Raw genomic sequence first — 24064 nt, forward strand, 5'->3', positions numbered from 1 at the left:
TTTATGTGATAATTATGGCATGTAAATAAAAATCAGCTGAAAACTCAAAGTTTGATTTTTTATTTGCACCCTTGTGCTTATTTTAGAATGAAAAAGGTTTATTTAAAATTAAGAAACTTTTAAATTAACTTAAAGTAAAAAGTTGTGAAAAAAAAAACACTTTCTACTGAAGTTGTTAAATGAAAATTTACAAGATAAATTCTGTATGGTTTTTGTGAGGTATACATTGGCTTAAATTTCGGCTTTTGGAAAAATGTTTTTATAGTTATTTAAAATCTTTTAAGTATAATGATTCTATTATATATATATATAGAATTAAGTTATTTAACTTGATAAATCAAATCTTTCACACTGAGCCCACCTTTTAGGGCTTTTAAATAATTTTTCAATTTTAACTAATTAATTAACTTAAGTTTAACTGGCTAATGATTAAGGCATCTAGTCTTATGAAACATATGTACCAGTATTTAAAAAATTTTATTTATCTAACAAATTATATATATATATTTATTTATCTAATTATATAAAATTCTAGTTTATATAATTATTTTTATAATCAATTATAGATAAATATTTAGCTCCAATTTAATTTATCAAGCACTATCAACAGGAACTTTTCATAAAACCTTTAATATGTATATATATATGTGTACAGGGTTGCCACTCGGTCAGGAAAAGTCAGGAAATCAGGAAAAGTCAGGAAAAATTTTAAAAAATTAAAAAAGTCAGGAAAAGTCAGGAAAAAATGGGGGGTTTTGAAAAAAAGTCAGGAAAAGTCAGGAAATTTGATAAAATAAAAAAAAAAAGTCAGACTTTGTCAGTTTAAATTTACAAAACTCCTGGTTTTCCAAAATTTCAAATGGTAAAAATTAATTAAAAATCCTTTAAAGTCAGAAAAAAATTCCAAAATTTTCCTAGAAATTTACAAAATTATTCAACTTCCAATACCTTCATCTGGTATAAATTAGTAAAATATCCTTTATAAAACTGCAAAATTTTTCTATTAACATATTGAACAAGTACCCTACTTGAACAAGCAGATTTTGTAAACTTTTTAGTATTGATGATCTGTAGCAAGGACACTTCCTTAGTAAAACTGTAATATATACACAAAAGTTTAAATGCAAGTGGTGTTCATGTACTCTGTCACTGTCAAATATGGGAAGAAAAGCACTCACTGTACATATGAATGGAGCTGGACATAGAAATAAAGGGCCAGAATTTTTCTATAATGCTGGATCAAGCTCCAGTTGGGTAAGTGGTGAGAGCAGCGGCAGAGTAGTAAGTTGTGAGAGCAGGGGTATAAGCCCATCACTAGGTTTGGTAAGTAAGTCACAAACCACAACCACTGAAATGTTATGGACATTGCACACTGTCAAGCACAATTACTCAGCTAGTTCGTGTAATAAACTGGCAGAGCTGAACAAAAAAATGTTTCCTGACAGTGCAATAGCACAGTCATGTCAGATGGCCCAAACAAAATTATCATGCATGATAAATTTTGACTTGGACCACATTTCGAAAACATAATAATGAACAAGCTGTGTTTATAAGGTTGTAATGAAACTAACATTTCATTTTAGTATTTTAAAGCTTGTGAATAAATATGGAATTTTTTTGTAACAATAAAAGCTTTTCCAAAACATTTTTCATTATTTTCAAAACAAGCTTTTCCAAAACAATTTTTATAACTCTTAAAACAATTTTCTAAAACAATAAACAATATTGTTTACTTAAAGAAGTTAATTTTATTTCAATGCGTATAAATTTGCCTTTGTCTTTCAAATAAAGGTTAGTTGCAAAGTTATTCCGCGGTATGATCTAGTTACGATTAAGTTTAACGTTTTACTTCAATAATCGAGAATCAAGAAAACGTCTACATCGCGGAGTTGATGTTAGTATTTATGTAACTTTACGATTGTTGATACTTTTTATAGATTTTATTTGTGTCGTGATTTAATAGTTTCTTTCTTCAGAACTAAGAATTATTATTGAAAATAAATTAAATTGCATTTATTCAAAGTGTGTTTTATTCATAACTTAGGAAATAGTTTTGTAACTTATACTGTTAGCATATTATTTACTACTCGTAAGTATAGCAGTCAGTAAGTTACTGGAGACCACGTAGTTAAGACATAAACATAAACATCATTAAAATAGCCTAATTGGTTAAAAAGTAATAATATAAGTGTTCTGCTGAAGAGCTGTTTATTGCAAATACATCAGTTATACACAGATGGTTCAAGTGATGTAATGGAAGTTTGATGATTGAATTCAGCTAAAAAACTGTTTTTTTAACCTGTATTAAAATAATATTGAAAGCTTTATATAGTTTCAAGTGTTAGATTATGTATTTTAGAATAAGTTTAAATTAAGAGTTTGATTTAGAAAAGTCAGGAAAATTTTGGTAAAAAGTCAGGAAAAAGTCAGGAAAAGTCAGGAAATTTTTCTCAGCTTGATCAGTGGCAACCATGTGTGTATCTCTTACTTGTTCCTCAATGTACTTTAATTTTTTAAAGTTTTTTTTATATAATTACGATAAAATAAAAGTGCGAAAAATACACATATTGTTTTTCTATGAAATCTTTTTGAAAAGGTAACTTAAATAAAATATAATAAAAGTACTAACTAAACTTTTATAGCTAATGCATTAAAATATCGTTTTTGACCCTTTTAATGTTCTAAGAATATGAAATAATAAATAAAATTGTTATGTAAGTATAGTTTTTAATATTTAGTTTTTGACTGTTGATTTTATCATTTTAAAAACATCAAAATTTTATTAAAACAAAACACTTCAAATTACTTTGCTCCAGATGGCATAATTTTTTTTGTAGAAAATTTTTAAATTTTTCTATTAAAAAGCTCTAAACGCGCTAGAATTTTAGCTATCTGACCACATATTTTAATGAAAAGTTCTTTAAAAATCTGTCTTCTCTAAGGTTTTTTATTTTACCCTTTTCAAGTTGGTACAGTTTATTTTTAGCTGAGTTATTTTATATTGTTTATTTTTGTTTGATTTTTTTTTTGAGTTTGAGTCATTATTTTTTGTACAAATTTTTGTTATAAATTATTAAAGGATATTTCTTAAAAAGTTAAGACTTACAAAAAACATTGTTAAGATATTATAAGATTTTATTTAATAAAATAAGTTATAGAACAATTATCTATTAACCTATGAAATAGTTATAAGCTTGTTTAATAAACTTTTCTGTTATTCTGATAATGTGTATTCAATTTGTTTCTTAAAAATTAATAAAAGTTTTAGTTTTTTATAAAAATAAGAGGTACAATTTATTTACAAAAACATATCTAATTAAGTTTAAGAAAACTCATGTGGTCCAAAGCTTTGTTTTTGTATAATATCTTAAAATGATTATGAAGTTTAAGTAAGGCTGTCATAATGCGCACAATTGTTTGTTCTAGCAATTAGTACTATCTTGATTAGTTTGCTGAGTAGTTCAGTTTTTCAAGAAGTGTAATTTTCTATTTTTTAATTAAACAATAAGTTTTATTTCTGTGATTCAGTCCTTTTTTTAATTGAAAAGCACATTAGATTTATTTGATTAAGAATTAACCTATTTAGAGATTAAAGTTAATAATTTAACCAACTGTTCTCTAAAACATTATAACAAGTCTAGTTATATATTTTATAAGTCTCTTAGTTTTTTTCAGTTTAATATTTTATTGAATGTCTTTGGTAAAAGAAATATAAAATTTATCAGAGTATTACAAAATGGTAGTATTTTTACTCTTATAGAAACTTTCATTAATAATATTATTATGTTTGCAGGCGGTCGCACAAGTCATTGGACAAATAAAAGCAGTAGGTATAACAACAGAGGTTTACAAAAGATTTTTCTGTTTCAATTTTTATTTATTTTTTACTATATCTAAGTTGAGTTTATCTGCACAGTTTAACTTAACGATGGGCGCCCAACAACTAGCCAAGAAGAAATTTCTGTCTAGCAACATGATTTTTATCAAATTAATCTTAAATATGACAAACAGTTACAAAAATTAACTTATCTTTAAAATCTTTAAACTTGTTTCTAGTAGAAACTGTGCTTATTAAGTGATAGTTTCATTACAGTTTTTCATTTAAAGTAGTTTTTTACCTTTTACAGTACAGTGCTTATTCATTTACCCGGACATGTTGGGCAATATTTTTCTGTAATCATGTCTGAAATAGCATTTTTCTGGATAAGTACAAAAACTACTTATCCAGAAAAATTAATTTTTTTATAATAATTTATAATAATTATAAACTGCTGTACGTTGTGCAATGCATAATAAATAATAAAAACGTTATAGTAAAAACAAATATTTATTATGAGTAAAATATAATAAAATACTGAATAGTGTAAGCTTAATTTTAGGTTAATTTATTTAATTATTATTTTTAAGGTAGAAAAACATCAAACTTACTAACCCTCTGCAACGATATATGTTTTAATAGGTAAAGCAAATTTTTATTTAGTTCATTATTTTTAATTCCGCCTGCCCTAAACTTTAATTAAAAAAAAGAATAGTATTTCTTTGAGAGAAAAATGAATTAGATTAGTATTTAAAAACAAAAACAATTTAATCAAATGAAAAATATGTAAACCTATCTCTAGTTTTAAACAAAGTTTTAATGTTAGCTTTAATAGTATAATTATGTCATAATAGTAAACTAAGTTGCAGAATTTATAAACAAACTTAAAATTTTCTTACAGCATGAACACTTTAATATATGTATCACACAAAAATGTTTGTGTTTAATGTTTAAATTTTTTTAATTATTTTTTTTGACTGAAACCGTACGGATAAGTGAATAAGCACTGTATAACTTCTCAAAGTTGAGCGGCGTTTAAATTACTTTTTCTGTTGAATTTTGTAGACTAGAGGATTTGGCCACCTCTAGTTTAATTCAAAGCAACTATGGTTTGTAGCTCAAATAAGTTTTTTTTTAGGAATGGGTCAAAATAGCATGAGGGGACTAAATTGCACAAAAAAAAATTGCACAAAGATAAATTTTCACAAGGGAACAAAATTACACAAAGATAAAATTGCACGGAGGTTCATTTTTGCACAAGAATAAAATAAAAATCAAAAAATACTAAAACATAAATTAACAAAAAAAAGTTACTGACCAAGGGTAAGGGTTAGGGGTAACAGTGATAGTAAAAAAAATAACTAATAAAAATTATTGTTAATAAAGACAAGAAAAATAAGTAAATAAAAATAAATTAATTAAAAAGAAAAAAAGCTACCTACTGGGGGTAAGGGTTAGGGGTAACAGTGATAGAAAGAAAAAATATACAAGTAATTAATAAAGAAAAAAATAATTAATTCAAAGAAGAAAAGTTACCGGCCGAGGGTTAGGAGTAACAGTGATAGTAAAAAAAAAAGTTCAACCTGTGCAAAGCTGTCTGCTCGTGCAAAAGTGACCCTTCGTGCAATTTAAAGCCCTCGTGCAAATTTGACACCTACCCAGTTTTTTTTTATGATCAATAATTTACTGTATGGTGTTATCTTTAGAGCTGAAATATTTTTTGAAAATAAATTAACTTATGGTTAACAGAAGTTCATTATTTGTACAATGCTATTTATTCAAATAAGTTGTTTTTTAAGATATTTAAAAATCCGTATACTACTCATTTATTTTGTGTATTTAGTATAATGTATATAATTTTTAGTTAGTTTGATAAATCAAGTATTGTTTAAGCTAGAAATAAAAAAAATAGAAAAATTCAAAGTTAGATAACTTTTTTTCAATAAAAAAATGTTAAAAACGTAAAAAACGCTAAAATATAATCTAAAGTTACTTAGCTTATAATTCTAAATATGTAAACTAAGACTTACTTTTGATAAACCCTATGTTTAAATAGAAAATATTTCACAAAAGTAGCTTTGAAGTGAACAGAAAATATTTATTTTATTGTTTGACAAAAGTTTTAATTTTCAGCATCTCAAATGGGATTCTCCGGAATTCGAGTTGATATTGCGGCCGGGGATTGTGGACGTTTCATAGGTTTATAATTTATTTTTATTGATTATAAATGGTTTGAAATGATTTTTGAACTAATTTGTTAGTCACTATTCATTTGTTAGATTGTAGTTTAAAAGTTATAGTATTTTTCTTTAGTTTAGAATGTCAAAGCGTGTCTTTTAGTGACAAATAAGCGGTTAAACTTTATGTTTTTAAATTTTTTTAACTTTTCTTACCTTAAATTGTTATCAAAGCTATATTTTTAACCATAGTTTTAGAAATATTGAAAATTCATGTTTGATATTAAATCAATATGGATAATTGTAATTATTTGTTTATATAAACTTATTTTATGCATATATTAACATTTTATAAATTTTTATTAAAATTTTCATTGTATATCATAAAAATTATAAATTAGCTAATAAAATAACAAAAATCTAATAATAAAAAAGTTGAAAAAGTGTAAAGCTCGATATATTTGATAATAAAAATCATACTGTTGTAATAGTCTTTTTAGTTTTGTTAAGGATTTTTTTCGTTAAAATTATTTTAATTTAGTTAGTTTTTTATACTTAATAGAAACTTAAATATGATGTTTTTAGTAAAAGAAAGAATTGTAATGAATTTAAATTAAAGTTAACTTAAAAATCTTTTAAAAGCCTGTTTTTAATAAATTTAATGTTTATGCCCTACAAATAAACATAATGGTACAAAGTTATAGATATGAATAAATAAATTTTATTTTTGGTATAATTTTTTGAAAAAAACTAATAAAAGTAGCAAAGCGCTTTCTACCTATCTTTATGATACAAACTTAGTAAAAAGCCGTTCAACATATTTCCTACTAGTTATTCAAAGTATTTTATTATAGTATTATACATTTTTAATATATGTAATTAAAATGAGTAATCTTGTAAAGGTTTTAGAAATGTTTTTTTACCTTTACCTAGAGTTTCAACTAACATACGTTTAACCATAAACTAAATTTTAAAGCGTAAATTAAATATAGTAAATGTATTGAAGTTATAGTTTTGTTTTTCTAACAAATTGCCCAACTATAAATTATTTTTTCTCTTGACAATTTGTTTTGCAATTAAGAAAAAAAATCGTCGGTTATAAATGAATCGTAACATAAAGGCTCGATGATAATAAACTAGCAATAAAAGTATTCCAATTAGAATATTTATTTGCTAAAAAATGTCTATTTTTTACTAAAAACATTTTTTAAAGATAAGTTTGACAGAAATTAAAAGCATATAAATTTTGTATTAGTAAGAAAAAAAAAAGACACCACTTAAGCATTTTCAACTATTTATTTTAAAATGATCATTTCTTCATTTCAAAATGAATCATTTTATGTTTATTTTTTTTATACTCCAACCCAACTGAAGGTTTGTTAAAAATATTAAGGAATATATAATTATAGTAGAGTAATAACCAACGCAAGAAAATTAAGTATGAAGTAATATAATTTTATTATACTTTTTAATATACTCATAAAGTATTTATATTTAGGAAAAGGAGGTGAAAATATAAGGAGGATGGAAAGTGATTCTAACGCTAGAATAAAGGTTATTAGAAATAAGTATGGTAAAACAATATCAAGTTTTGTAAAAAAACCTTAATTTCAACTTTTTTGTGTAGTTTTTTTTGAAAAAATCTTAATATTCTAATCAAGTGTTTACTTACTACAGCAATGAACTAGAAATAGGAATTAATTAATTTGAAGTATTATGAGGAAAATATTTCCACATGTTTAAAAAATAGTTTTAATGTAACCTAATACTTTATGAAAATATGTTTTTATAATATTTAGAAAAGCTCTGTTTAGATAAAAAGTAATCATATTTTAAATTGTAGTTTTTAAAAATGATTTTTATATTTTTAAGTATAAAAAAATAGGTATTTTTAAAGTTTAACTAAAGGTATATTAATATTAAACCAGAGCTACCAAGTAAACTGAAATTTGAGAAATTTTGAATAAAAGACTGTAAAAACCTAGGATTTTGATTAGGTACGAAAGATCAATCAAATAAAATAATGTTTTCAGTATCATTTAAAATTTTATTTAGTTTAAAATACATAAAAAATTATTAAAAAAAAGCATTCAGTATCGTTTCAATATTTTTATAGTACTTAAAACAGTTTTTTACTTAAAACTATTTTTTCACACTTATCAGGTAAACTGCCAAAAGAGTTATTAAAATAAGTAGTTGTTATTAATTATTAACTTTTATGATAACTGAAAACTTCTAATTAATATTAATAACAAAACAACAAAGTTTTGAAAAAAAAAAACCTTTAATATATATAAAAAACAAATCAAAATTTCAACTTTCTTATCTTTTAGAATTAACTGTATAACTTAAGATATCCAAAAATAAATTTTAAATGGCTTCGCGCTAACTAGCCTAACTTCAGTTGTAAATGTTATGTTGAATTTAGTTTTAAGCTTAAAATTTATTGGGTGTTAGTTTTCTTATCAGAATTTTTTTTTACCGTTGCAAGGTTACTGTGTGATATTTACATGTCTTTAATTTTTTATTTCTTTAATTTTATAGTTGTTTTAATTTAAAAAAGATTCTGAGCAACGAGGAATCGTGTGGTCGCGTTCCCGTGTCAATCTCAGGGGGTGAGGCGGCCAAGAACAAAGCTAAAGAACTCGTAGAAGAGTTTAACAAGTTAAACATGGGTTATTTTGAGTTTTTATTTGCTTTGGTTAAGTATTAAATGTTTGAACAAGTTTTTTAAAACATAAAATTACAAACAATACATTTAATAAGACCAAATATTTAATTTAAGCTACTTACGACTTAAAGTTATAAACTCATAAAAATTTATATTTTTAATTTAATTGTTTTAGCCATATTAACTAATTACATAAGAATTAAATAAAAAAATTAAAATATTTGAAATTATTTTTTCATTTTATTTTTTATTTTTTACAGAATCAAATGTCTCTCATCAAACTTATGACAACGGGTAAGTGTTTATTGAAGTACAAAAGTTATAAATTTGCTTGTTTAGTTTTAAATGTGGGCTGTTGTTTTAGTAACAACTAAATGTTAAATTAGTTGTTTACAGTCACAGATTTTGACTATTTTCTACAGTTTTTAACTAACCACTAAACTGTAAACTGATGTATTTAGTAAAAACTCAATAAAATAAGTTGTATTAACATTATATATATATATATTTGGTAATGTTTATTATTAATATTTTGTTGTTTCATGCTGATAACTTTTTAAGATTTTTTATCAGCTTTAATCCTAATGCACTTTGAAAGTGATCAATTGAAAACAAAACAAATCAATTATCTATGCAGCATGTATATTCAAAAGGCAAACCAAACAAATTATATTAGTAAATATAACCATTTATGAGTGTTTAATATTATAATTAACGATCATTGTTAATTTAAAAAATCAACTAAACAGCGACAGTGGATTTTACTAACACTTTTTATTAACTTTTGTAATAAAGTTTGGTACTTGAAACTGAAAACTTATACTAAACAAAATTAACTCTAATTGTTGCCACTAAAATAAAGTAAGAGTAATTTAAATTAAAACAAAACGAACGATATTTCAATAATTATTGCACAGTTGTTAAAAACACAAACCAAACTAACTATATAACTTAACATAGTTATTTATAATTGTTGAATACAGTAGTTTTTTATGTTAGTTATAATAAAAATATTTTTTTATTACAATATTTTTTTATTATGATTATTGTAAGCTTATAGTAGTTTATTATATATTATTTAATTTATAATTGTTGAATAATGTAGTTTATTACATATTATTTAATTTATACTTGTTAAATATAGTAATTTATAATTGTTATTATATTGAAATTATTTATTTATTACAATAATTTTTTATTATAATTATAGTTGTCATATTATATTGTAATGAAATATAATTATTTATAATTGTCGAATATAGTAGTTTATTATGTAAGTCATTATGAAATCATTTTTTTATCACAATAATTTTTTATTAAGATTATAGTAAGCTTACAGTAGTTTATTATATATTATTCAATTTATAATTGTTAAATATAGTAGGTTACTATATTTTAATGAAATTATTTATTACAATTTTTTTTATTATAATTACTGTAAGCTTATAATTGTAATGAAAACAGTGACAGCGGGTTCGACTGGCAGCAGATAATCGAGGACAGCTCGGTTGAGAGCGAGAAGCGATGGGTGGGATTGGTGGAAATTAAAAAGAACTTTTATATCGAAGACGACGACGTTGGCGAAATGAAACCCAAACAGGTTGCGCTGTGGAGGTAAGATTCGTAGTTGTTGTTTTTTTTTTCACTTATAAAGATGTGAAATTAATTGCTCAAGTGTTATTATGATAAAAAGTTACGCCTACCACAACGTAATAGCTACTGCCTTAGTCTTATGTTTTGTTCATTTACTATTACAATTACTTCACTACTTGTAACAAATTAAAAATCAAAAAGTTTACAACTTATAATAATCGGCGAATTTTATAGCTTTTGTTATGTCATAAAAAGCTCTTCCATGTTGTTTTTATTAAAATTAAACATTTTTTACAGGAAGGACAACAACGAGCTTCAAGTGGACGATATAAGCGATTTGAAGCGAAAAGTATTGAACCCGGTGTTGAATTTCAACCATGCGTTCAAACACTACCCTGAACTACTGACTCAAATAGACAAGCAGGGTTTCACCAAGCCTTCGCCCATACAGGTGTTTAATTTATAATATTTCGATTGTGTAGATAGAATGTTAGTGTTACATAATATATTTTAAGTATATACTGTCTTTGTTTCAATTTAATTATAGCTTGGTTTAGTCAACCAGTTAACATAGGTATTTACCCGTACAGGTATTTATATAGGATTTGAACAATTTGTACTTTAAATTTTTTAATTCAATATAAAGTTTATAGTAAAACAAGTAGTTACATGTCAATTACAGGTATTTCAACTGGTTTTTTAAATTCTTTTCTTTAGTAGCGATAATATATGCCTAGTTGTATGAGTTTGTTTGTTTTGAAAGTGAAAATGGATTCTTAATAAATTTAAAAGTAATTAAAAAGCTCTTTTTTTTAGCTTGGTTTTTTTAAGTACTTGAGATGATATTAAAATGTTTAGTGTAAAATTGATTTTTCAAATGTATAAATCTAGTTAAGTCTTTTTAGTGAAATACAACATTTACAGTCGCAAGCATGGCCGCTGTTGATGTCCGGGTTCAATGTCATAGGAATTGCTCAGACGGGCACAGGAAAAACACTGGCTTTTCTCCTACCTGCGTTGATACACATCGAAATGCAAATAAAGTTTGTTATGTTTTATTTATATGTGTGGTTTATAAGAGAGTTTACACTTGAGTTCTATATTTTTTTGAAGAGTACTTGATGTTAATAAAATTGTTATTACATTATGAAAAGTATCACCTTGGCTGTTTTTTAAAACTATTTGTTGCAACTAAACATAACATGTTCCAGATATAGCTGAGCATAGACTGTTTTTACCAAAGTGCTAATTGTATTAATAGAAAGTGAGCTATAATGCACATTATTAGTGAATGTACTGTTTTATAAACCCTTTGTGACTATATTAACCACCAAACTGAATAAGTATATGACTATAGTTTTATATGATAGTTTTATAGCAACAAGAGCTAAAAACCTAAATAAAAAATTTTTTTTGATAAATACTTGTTGTATTGCTACTTGTTTTTTTATTTTTCAACAACAATATGTGACATAAAGTAAATAAATACACACAGACCCCGAAACGAGCGTAAAGGGCCGACTGTGCTGGTTTTATCGCCTACAAGAGAACTAGCACTACAAATACACAAGGAAGTTTCCAAGTATTCGTACAAAGGAATTAAATGGTCTGTTTGAACACTGTGGAATATTTTAAGTTTTCATCTTTATAAATAACAGTTAAACATCTCGACTTAATGTTAAAAAGAATAATATAACTTCCAATACTTTAATATTTTATTTTTTAAACATTGTTTCATTCAAAAAATTATCATCAGTCAATAGTAAAATAATATTCAAACAGAAAAAAAGTTGTAGTTGTTTTGTAGTAATGATATTTAAAAGCTAGGTAATATTTAATCAAGCTTAATTATCTCGGGTAGCTATCAGGTTTTACAAAAAAAACAAATTGTTCACTTCCATACTAGTAATTTTAAACAAAAATCACAAAATTTTTATCCATGAAATTTGGCCCAACACCTACCCACCACTTTTAATAATTAGTATTAATTTTACTAACAGCAACTGCATATACGGCGGGGGCGATAGAAGGCAGCAGATACAGATGTGTAGGAACGGTGGGGAAATTGTGGTGGCCACTCCGGGAAGGTTCAACGATTTGAAGGAGAACGGGGTGATTGACGTGTCCGACGTCACTTACATGGTTTGTTACGTCACAATACATGACTTTTGATTACCTTGTAATGTCCTGTTAGAGTTGTATGTATTTGGTTTTGAATTTGCAATAAAATAAATATGAGGTGTAGTTCGAAAACCAGAGAAAAATTTAAATTGAAAAAAATGTTGTGTTTTCAGTAGAGTGTGTGATTAGGTGCTCATATAAACTTGTTTGTAAAATACCAAGAATAATGCTCATCATAATAAGTAATTCATCAAGATGTTTATGTTGTAGTATGTAAAATAAATACATTAAAAAAGTCCAATAATGAGTTGAAACATAAAGACGACGTTGTATAAAAACTTGGTATAATACTTGATGTAAATCTTGTTATGTAAATACAATCTTTTATTTAATTTTTGACAATGAAATGTTTAACTTGACAATTTTTATGGAAGTATATAAGCTAAAGTATCAAACATATTAAGATTTAAGACATTTATTTTAAATAAACTGAATCAACGGAGATCTTACGTTAAATATTAAAGTATTTAATAAATACCAACATTTAGGTATATGTTTATATTTTGATCCAACCATTTTTAGGTATTGGACGAAGCGGACAGAATGCTGGACATGGGGTTCGAGCCTCAGATCAGGAAAATTTTGCTGGACATCCGCCCCGATTGCCAGAAAGTGATGACGTCAGCAACTTGGCCGCCCGGTTTGTGTTATTTTACATAATAATAAACTAAACAAATTTAACAAATTAAGTAAGCAATTACTCTTTGCTAACGACAAATTCCTACAAAGACTGGTGATTTTTTCTGCTTTGAATAAGCTGGGGTTATGTAGCTCGTATTGTTGTATTGTATTACTCTCTTTACATATTGTTCATTCGTATTAATTGCATGTAGTTAGTTATTTAAAACTAAATAAACATAGCAATTTAAATAATCATTTTCAAAAGGTGTGGAGAAAATGGCTGTGAGGTACATGACAGATCCGTTCCGCGTTTGCGTCGGTTCCTTGGATCTCACCGTAAGTTTTATAAATTTAATTATAATTAGTTTTTATTACCAGACTCACCTGTTTCGTAGATCTCACTGTAATATTAAGTAGATTTTAAACATTTGTAGGTCCTACTGTGGGTATTTTGTATTTATTATGTTTTATATTTATTTCTGAAATTAATTTTGCTGTTTATTTGATGTTAAGGTCATACCATGCTCCAAATTTTTAGTAATTAATCATGAATCATATTGTGTTTGTTTTTATTTAAACTTTGGTTTTATATCTAAAACACTTTCCAACGATAATTTAATCGTTAACTTAATCAGATTGAAAAAGAACAAAAAACTTTCTTTTTTAAACTTTGATTTGATGATATATTTCTCCTGTTGAGATAGAAAAACTTCATCTTGTTTTAAACATATTCTTTTCGATACCTTTAAGCCAGCGATTTTTAACATTTTTCATATTTTACCCCTTTTTAAGTTATTACCAAATTTACTCACAATATACAAAACAAAGTTTAATTTTTTTAAATTTAAGCTTATTAAGTATAAAAATAGTAAATTATGCAATTGTAGATCAAAAAACAATTGTCCAGTTAAAGGTGAATGTCTTACCAAAGGAGTTATTTACAAAGCAACAGTCATGTATAACAAAAAAGAACATATTTATATTGGTTCAACTGGGAGACAATTTAAAAATAGATTTTACGAACACACACAATCCTTTAATGATGTAAAGAAGAAAGAAAGCACAAAATTAAGTAGATTCATTCACAAAATAAAGAATAGTAACCCTGATTGGAGAAATATGATAAAATGGGAAATTGTTCATCGCAGTAACCAAAACAAGCCCAGTAAAATTTGCACCCTATGTAACTTAGAAAGACTCGAAATCGCATTTGCGGATAAAAACAAACTTTTAAACTTGAGATCAGAACTGGTGGGAAAATGTAGACATTTTACAAAATTTTATTTAAAGTCTTAATTTGCTAGATTTAAGTTTAATCTACCTTTGTTTTCATTATACAGTTTTGTTTTTATCGTTTGATTTTTGTTATGATTGTATTTACGTTAATTATAATTTATCTTGCTGAATATTACTAAAATTCAATTAGTTAACTAATCACCTAATCAACTAATTACTTATCTAAAACTATATAAAATGTTTGTCCGTTGCAACTTATTAGTTTGTTTACTTTTACTTGTGATCATCGCACTAGCGTGAAACAATTGTTAAGTAATAAACTTTTTAACAATTTAACTTTTGTCATAATTGTAAAAATAGTAAATTTTAAAGAGTTTATTTAGCTTAAAAAAACAGTTAAATACTAACCTATAAATTAAAAAAACAATTAAGGGCATAGGGGGGGGGGGGGTAAACACCCTTTTTTGGTTTTTGATCTTATTTTATTTGGTTTTTACTAAGCTACAAAATGCTTTTTACAGATTAAAAAAATTCAAAATAGTTTTTGAGATATAGCCGGTCAAAGTCAGAGGCAACAATAGGATCCTTATGGGAGGCGCAAACTAAAACGGCAAAAATAGACTATTTCACTAAAAATCTATCTTCTCCTACATTTTTTAAGATAACTTCCTCAAATTTTAAGGAAATGTTCCTTGATATAGTTAAAAAATTCTGTCGGAATTTTTTTTTTTTAAATTAAAAAATGAAAATTTTATTTTAAAAATAAAAAAAAAAACAGTTTTTTTTTGTTTTTTAAATTAATATAAATTTATTATTTCCAAAAACTTGCCTGAAAAAGCAATAATTTTCCAATGTTTATCAAGTTTAATTTTAAATGTTTTTTAAACTATCTTGTAATATTTGCTAACAGGCAGCGAAGACAGTGGAGCAGATAATAGAAGTGATAGATGAGGAGGACAAGCAGGAAAGACTGTTCATGTTCATGGACGATATGAAGGAAGACGATAAGGCGATCGTGTTTGTCGGCAGGAGATCTTCGTTAGTATTGCTTGTTGTTTGAAGTTTGTGCATTTGAAGTTAAATTGTTTGAATTGAGGGTTTAGTTTAATTGGTTTTTAGCAAGTTATCTCACATTTTTTTTTTCGACGTTTTCTGTTTTTCACTATAACTTGAATTGTTGAAAATAAAAACTGATGAGGTTGATCCTAATTAAAATCCTTCGTTTGTAATCCGTACCTTTTAATTTTGAATTTATGAATAATGATAGTAACTAAATAATGTGAAGCTTTCAAATTAATATGCATACATTTTCAACCGAAAAATTATAAATGTACAATAAGACATGTCATAACCTATTTTTGAAAAATCTTAAAGCTTTTTAACAATGTCTAAAATAAATATTTGTTTATTTTATGTCTATCTCTGTATATATATGTTATAATATCTATAATTATATCAGGGTATCCCAAAATGAGTCATATGGTTCTCCTGGGGTCATTTTAGAAACTTTGGGGCTTTTAATTTGAAACTTACACTAGATTTTTTGGAGTAAATGATAAGAAGTAAAAAAGTCTTAGGCGTATTTTAGGGTAGTTTTAAAACTTGTACGAGTTATTTCGGGAAAGTTGCCATCTTAGAATGTTAGAAGGGCAATAAGCTGCAAAAGGAAAGGGGGGATCCATCTTTTAAAACTTCCACTAGATATTCTGGAGTTGGTGCTGAAAGCAAAAAAAAGTATCAGGTAGTTTCTGAGAAATTGTTTAAGGGGGCCATTGCTTTTTTAATTTTCTCAAAAAGGGCTCATGAAAAAAAGTTTGGGAAACGCTGATATATACATATCAGTTAGAATAATTAGAATTAGTATGATTAATTTAGTTAACCAAAAAATAACTACTTGCAACTTTTGACAAGCATTTCTAGTTTTTGACTGGAATTATATTAATAATAAATAATAATTATTATAATTATATAATATAATAAATATTATAATAATTAAAAAAATAAATAATATTAATTAATATTTTCACGCAGTTGTGATGCGCTCGCCTCCATTCTTCACTCGAAAGAAATATTCACTTCTCAATCGTTGCACGGCGGGTTGGAACAATGCGACAGAGAACAAATATTCGAAGATTTCAAATCAGGTTGGTTTGTTTATTACTTATATTGGAAGTATTATTTTATGAGTAACTTAAATTGATACAAGATAATTATAATCGTAGATTAATATGTATATTGTTATAGTCTTAACTTCGACTAATAAAAGACAATTATAATCATAGGTTATGTATACTGTTATAATCTTAAGTCAGATATGGATTAATTTAATCTGTTTTTTTTTAACTTAGTATGGTAAATATAAATAAACAGTTTTATTATACTTTTACAATTTATATTATTGGCCTTTATTGTTAAAAATAAAAAGTTAAACAGAGTACAAAATTTTCGGTTAATTTTGATTTGTACTCAGTCTTGTGAAATTTTTGCAATATCATTGAGACAAAATTAATTCATTTACAACTTTTTTTGTATCAAAAGAATAGACAATATAATTACTATATATTACTTAAAAAATATTAGATTGAATAATTTTTAAAATGGTTGCATAAAAAGTGTATGAGAGAAAAAGTAGTTCATTATTACCGTTATAGTTTGCTCCTTCAGAAAGATACCTACCGAATTTTCCAACTTTGATTCGCTTTAACTTAAAACTGTTTAGAAGTTGAAAAATTACTAAAAAGCAGCTGGTAGCTTACTTACTACCAAGCAAGATTTTTGAGAAAAAGTTTTAAAAGGATGACCAAACTCTATAATTGTCAAATACTAAATAGTCTTTAGTTTTACCAAAAAATCATTGAGTATCCTGTTACTTAAATTTCAAACTTACTTGAATTTTTGCCTTTAATTAAACTTTATTTTGACATTTATGATTTATGAATTAATTATTAAGTAAAGCCATGCAGTGGTCTTACTTAGTTTTTTTAGTTTTAGTCATATTTTGATTGTTTATTTATACGTTTGAGTACAAAAATATAAACTAAAGTGACTGTGTCTCAAAAGTTAATTGAAATCTTTTTATTCTATAAAAATTGTAATGTAAATGATAATTGTTGTAATTCATAAATAAGAGTATGTTAATTTTAATAAAAACTGCCTTTACTTATGTTATTGGCCCTAAAATTTAACAAATGAAAAAAATAACTGGCTGAGTAAACATAAACAATAATTTTGTTAGTGTTAAAATATATTTAATGTGTTTTGTTTCAATTAATTTTTTTTCACAATTTGACTAAGTAAAAATGAAAATACTAAGTACTTGACACAAATACTAAGTAATAATATTATTAATGAATTTGATATTGCTATGACTAACTGTACCCTGAAATGCAAATAGTACAATAATTTGTTAAAATTACTTATTAACATTTATTAATACAAAAAAAAAGATTGTCGCCTGCATATAAAGATGCTGATTTAAAATTTTAATTTGTATTCATCAAAATTTCTTTCACAAAAATTAAGGTCATGTTTGTAAACTAAAAACTTCAAATTAACTTCTTATTTGAAATGTTTTCATAGGACGGACGCGAGTGTTGATAGCCACGGATCTCGTGTCACGTGGTTTGGATGTCTGTGACGTAACACACGTCATCAATTACGATTTCCCGCGAAACATTGAAGAATACGTTCACAGAATCGGAAGAACTGGTTATTTTTTAAAACTGTTAAATAGAAATAGAGATTCTGATTTTTTTTTTAGATATTTAGAATTATTTTTGATCTGACACTGAATTTTTTTAAATACTTATATATAAAAAGTTGGTTAATAAAGTGTTATTTTTTGTTTTATTTGTAAACAGTAGGCACACAGTTAAGTAGTTAAAAAAGATAAATAATAAATATTTAAATTGAAACTCATTTAATCATGCTGTGAAGACTTTTATTAAAACAGAAGTTTGAGTAGACATTTGTTAGATTGTTAATTATATAATACAGGAAGAGCCGGTCGTTCGGGAAAATCAATTTCTTTTTTCACCAGAAGTAATTGGGGGGTGGCTGCAGAACTGATTAAAATATTAGAGAAAGCTGAAGCTGTAAGTTAAAAATATGATAAATAATATATATTGATGCATTTGTATTCAAGTGTATCAATTTGTTGGTGCATTTTGTGTTATTAAATCTGAAGTGTTTGAATTAGAAAAATTGTTATTTTGCATATAAATTTCAAAATTTTGTTGGAGCTACAGTAGTATTTTGTAATTGCATATATTATGCTTGATTTGGTATAAGTATATAATTGCCACATATTCAGTCTAGATTTAAAGTTATAACAGGGTTGCCACTCGGTCAGGAAAAGTCAGGAAAAATTTAAAAAAATTACAAAAGTCAGGAAAAGTCAGGTAAAAATGGGGGTTTTGAAAAAAAGTCAGGAAAAGTCAGGAAATTTTATAAAATTTAAAAAAAATTCAGATTTTGTCAGTTTAAATTTACAAAATTCATTGTTTTTCAAAGCCTTCAAATGGTAAAAATAGATTAAAAACCTTTAAAGTCAGAAAAAAAATCCAAAATTTTCCTGGAAGTTGACAAAAATATTTAATTTTATTTCCAATGCCCTCAACCTGGTGTAAGTTAGTAAAATATCCTTTATAATTTGCAAAAATTTTCTATTAACATATTGAACAAGTACCCTACTTGAACAAGCAGATTTTGTAAGCTTTTTAGTATTGATAATCTGTAGCAAGGACACTTCCATAGTGAAACTGTGATATATACAGAAAAATTGTAAAAGTTCCTTTTATGTCATTTATTTATCTAGATACATTTATGCTAGAAAATGCTTAAAATTGTGTCTTTTTTCAGACAAGCTGTGTTTATAAGGTGATAATACAAGTATTTTGCTGATAGAGCTGTTTATTACAAACATGAATCATACACAGATGGTTTAAGTGATGTACTGGAAGCTTAGTAATTCAGCAAAAAACAGTTGTTTTTAACCTGTATTAAAATTAGATTTAAAACTTTATATAGTTTTAAGTGTTAGATTATGTATTTTAGAATAAGTTTGATTTAAGAGTATGATTTAGAAAAGTCAGGAAAACTTTGGTAAAAAGTCAGGAAAAGTCAGGAAATTTTTCTCAGCTTGATCAGTGGCAACCATGTTATAATATTCAGGCTAGTCAATAACTTTTTTTTTATACTTTAAATTAGTTTTTATAACCAAGAAATCAATTGTTCTTCTTGAAAGTTTACACACCTTTATTCTAAAAAATATTATTATTTTAGTACTATGATTTACTGAATTAAAATCCTCATATTTATTCAAATAATGCAGAACGTACCTGAAGAGCTGCCGGGCATGGCGGAGAGATTTCAGAAGATGAAGGAGAGAAGAGCTCACGACAGGAGCGTGTACGGCGGCAGTTACCGTGGCAACTCGGGCAGGGGTGGCAACCGCGGAAGAGGTGGTTTCCGTGACAACAGAGGTGGAAGGCGGGACCGTTGGTAGATGGTGGAGATTAGGAAAATATTTTAAAAATCTTTTAATTATTTCGTTACTTTTTTACTGTTCGTTTATTTTTGATTAAAATTTGTGAAATCCAACTTGGTTTATCGAGATGCTTGAAATTGTTTTTAGATTTTTTCTTTTTCAAACCAGGATTTTCCAAAGCGTGCGATTCAAACATCATTCAGGCGTTTCAGCATATATACATGTAAATCATGGTTTCCCAAACTTTTTTCTAATGGCCCCCTTTGAAAAAATAAAAAAAGCTATGGCCCCCTTCAACATGATAACTCAAGAAACTGCCATTAAAAGCACTTAAGACTTATTTTTGCTCTTCATCAAAACTCCAGAATATCTAGTGTAAGTTTCAAATTATGACCTCACGGCCCGCTGAGGATCATGGCCCCCTAAGGGACCACTTGGCCAACTTTTGGAAACCCTGATGTAAATGAAGCATTCCAACACTTGAAAGCCCAATTATTTTTGAAATGGCTTAATGCTTACTATAGTAAGAAACTCAATAAGTGTAAAATTGTATTTAGGCCCATGTTAGTAGAGCTTTCTTTTGACATAAATATTTCTTATGATAGTTTTCAGAACGATGCCTATTTATCCCGTTATGTTTTACATGATAAAATTTGACAACTATGTGATAGATATGATATTTAGATAAAAAAAAGTCCAAAATGCAATAAATATTGATATTATACTTTAGGTTTATTAAAAAAAGTTTTTGTAGTTAATTGTTGCTTTAAAAAATCATCGATTAATTTAAGAAATCCTTTTATATACTTACATAAATATATTAACTAATAAAAAAAACTGATAAATTTAAGTTTTGAAATGCACTTGTAATAAGTAAAAACAAGGGTGTGATACAAATTAGATTGTAATAGAAATTTAATTAGCCAAAGAGTAATTTTATAACAAAAATTAAAGAAAAATATTATTAAGTAGTTTTCTACTAAAAGTATTATTATAATATACTTACATAATAGTTGCAACAACTGTTATATTAAAAAAAAAGCTTGCCAAAGAACCTAGAATTCACCAAGAAGAACAAAAGTTTTACGTGTAAAATAACGAAACTTAAGACAAAAATCTACTAATAGAAATATAAAAACGTCTTCAAAATATAATTTAGACGAAAAGTTGTTTTAGATTACTGTATTGAAAATCTTTGATATAGACTAAATATGCAATAAACGACCAACAGCATCCGAGATAACCTACGACCGGTTTCGTCCTTATAAGGACACATCAGGCAGGCACAGCCACGAGAAACCGCTGTTGTGATCTTAATATGCAGGAAATGTTTCTTCGAAAAAAAAGCTAAATCGTTTTTGAACAACGATAAAATATCGATTATTAAATCACAGTCTTGAAAGATTTTACAATGAAATATTATCTTTGCAAATAAATATCGGAGATTTCTGGTTGGAACAACTAACTGGGTTGATGCAAAGACTTATGGCAGTCATCGATGATCAAGAGGCAACAGCAAAACAGTTCAGAGACGCCATACAATTAATTAATGTATTCCAAACTTCAGATATGGTGAGAAAAATTGCGAATATATTTGAAGAAGTTGTTGTCAGCGCGACGCTTCCAATAACCTCCTCTTTGCAGGTGTTTGAAATGAATAAATTTTTAACCACTGTTAACACTTTAAACCATTCTAATATTTTTCAAAAGTACAGCACAACTTTGTTAAATCTGGGTGGGTGTCACTTTTGTACGGCGACACTTTTTCACGGGGACTTTTTTGCCCGAGCATCACTTTTGCAAAGGTTCTTATTAACTTTTTTTTTGCTATTGTGACGATCGCTCGGCTCTGCAGTACTATCCTTAGACGGAGCCGGCGGTCGAGACTTATCTTCTTCACTAACAACGAGGTCAGGCGCGTTGCCTGGCCCAGAGCGGGTGGTCATTTTGACTATCTTTTTTACTACTTTCTTCGTATTCATTTCGCGCTACTTATCGATTGATATACCGCGAATGAATGGTCAAGTAAGTATAAAACTAAAACAATAAAAATATATAAACACAAAACTATTTATTAATTGAACTCACAACGTAAAATATAATCACAATTAATACTTAATAATCGTAAGTAAATGAACACAAGTACAATATAAAGACTAAAAAACTAGCAAAAGTAAACAATGACTTTTATTTTCAATCGGTATGATAAAAAGCGACGTATCGTTCATGCGTAGTATATATATAGTGCTTTAACAACCCCTTTTTCCCAATTCTCTCAATTTATAACAATGTCTGTTAGACTGCTACACTATCACTAAAAAGTTACGAATCTGCAAAAACGAAAACACCTGAAATAACACGTCCTAGCGTGAACACAGCAATTAAATCTACCTCTATTGTTATTGAATTTATCTGAAAATATGCAGTTATGTTAATAACTAAGCCTAAATGAAATGAATACTAAAACCTAAGAAAGCAGAGTCTTTTCAAGTTAAAATAAAAGCAAGTTTTTTCGCACATAAGTATACGTTTCTGTAGATTTGCAGAAACGTACCAAGCTACGAACCCTTACCTTGGTCAGTTACTGTTTTATATGTTAATCTATCAAATTCTTTTTCATCTTTTTTAAACTTAGTTTTATTTATTTTGCAAAAATTGACTTTTCGTACAAAAGTGCAAAAGTGACATTCTGTGCAAAATTGCTAAAGAGTCTAGTTCTAGTTATTATTTTTAGCATGCCAAAATACTCAAAATAAAAGATAAACTTATCTTATAAGATGAATTATATATCTTGTAGGTTTAGTTTCAAGGAACTGCAAACATAGGTCACCATAATTTTAAAACATTTTAATTTAAGTATTTCTATTCAAATATCCTCATTGCAAATTTCAAAAGTTAGCGACTTCTTAATTAAAATTTTTTATAAATTGTATCCCACAAACTTTGTTTTGGAATAGTGTTATTAACTAGTTTAAATTAAAATCTACAACTTGATGGAAAAAAATTACTACTTTTTTGTTATTTTCCACAAAATTCAAGTTTTTTTTGATACTTTTTGCTACAATAAACATTCGATTGTCAAAAATGAAGGTTGTGTTAATTGATTCATATATAAAATGCTAAAAAATTTGTTTGTTACAATTTTGCAGAAAATTACTTATAAGTAGAGGTCTACAAAATATTTACCACCAAGTAAAAACTAGTTTATAACGCTTATCAGTTGTATTCATATATATTTTTATAAGAAACGAATCATTATTTTTTTTTTATTTTTTTTTATTTACAGCGTATTCAAAATATAAATTCACAAGAAATTGTTTCAAATGTATGACTAAAATTTATCTTTAAAAACAAACTAGAACTCAAAAGTTACAAAAATCACTCAAATTTTTCAAATAAATAAAATAATCAGCCAATTAGTTCAATTCTCACCGGGTCACCTTCAAACTGCAGAAGATCAGCATGTAACTGTTCAACGACTTCGATCAGATCAAAAGTAGCGAATGGAATACAAACGATCATGCAGCCCCCCTTTCGCATCTTTTCATTAGCTACAGTCAACCAAGCTGAAACTTTCTTTCTTACTTGTGTATCTTTAAAGCTAATAATTAGTCCATCGCCAAAAGCATGAAATACTTTGGAAAGATTCTCACAAATTATGACCAACTCCTCAAGGCAAGTTAGTACTACGCTTTTCAGAAGCGGTGAAGAATGCCCTAAACACTGAACTGACTCATCTCCTGAAATGTAGTTATAAAGACGACTTCGAGACAAGTCTGTTGTGAAATCACTAATAATTTTTATCGTATCACAATAATGATCCTGGTTCTCAGAGGTTTCTGATTTGTCATCATTTTTTAACAGGCTGATAAACGGCTTTGACAAGCATTTTGTAACAGAAGATTTCCATTGTGAAACCTGTCGGTCATCAAGAACCTCAAGGTCAAAAAAACTTTGATAGGCATGAGAAAAACAGACGTAGAGATGATCAAAATAATTGGATATTTTCAAACACCTGCTTTGTGTAAGTGTTGCATTGCAAGGAGGCATTTCAGGTATCTCTGGTGAACTTGTGGCATTATCTGTCGGAATCTGTGGACGGGTAACTGATGTTACAACCAAACTTCTTTCGCTCCTTATCAAAATGTTTGTTTTGAAATTTAGTGTTTATTTAAAAATCAAGGCAAATAAATAATTAAGTTTTTCTAATGCTTGCAATTGTTTCAACAGGTGTTTACTTTATATAGCATAATGTTTACCAATATTATGTCTTAATATTA

At 26.6% G+C, this 24064-nt stretch overlaps 1 protein-coding gene across 1 annotated transcript; it reads left to right on the forward strand.

Annotated features, from left to right (window-relative positions):
- The first annotated feature begins 1158 nt into the window (after positions 1-1158).
- LOC145841261 (putative ATP-dependent RNA helicase DDX43) lies at positions 1159-21436 on the forward strand. Its single transcript, XM_082948626.1, has 20 exons — positions 1159-1462; positions 5951-6016; positions 7493-7548; positions 8558-8669; positions 8926-8959; positions 10130-10279; positions 10556-10709; positions 11183-11301; positions 11754-11864; positions 12259-12400; positions 12962-13079; positions 13326-13400; positions 15211-15334; positions 16328-16440; positions 17876-18004; positions 18293-18390; positions 19629-19794; positions 21016-21088; positions 21179-21356; positions 21398-21436. Exons 1-20 carry the CDS (start codon positions 1159-1161, stop codon positions 21434-21436), a joined length of 2361 nt encoding a protein of 786 aa, XP_082804752.1.
- Positions 21437-24064: the final 2628 nt, after the last annotated feature.

Source organism: Thalia democratica, chromosome 7 (genome assembly GCF_965202585.1).
Source record: "Thalia democratica chromosome 7, ktThaDemo2.hap1.1, whole genome shotgun sequence".
Classification (NCBI taxonomy): domain Eukaryota; kingdom Metazoa; phylum Chordata; class Thaliacea; order Salpida; family Salpidae; genus Thalia; species Thalia democratica.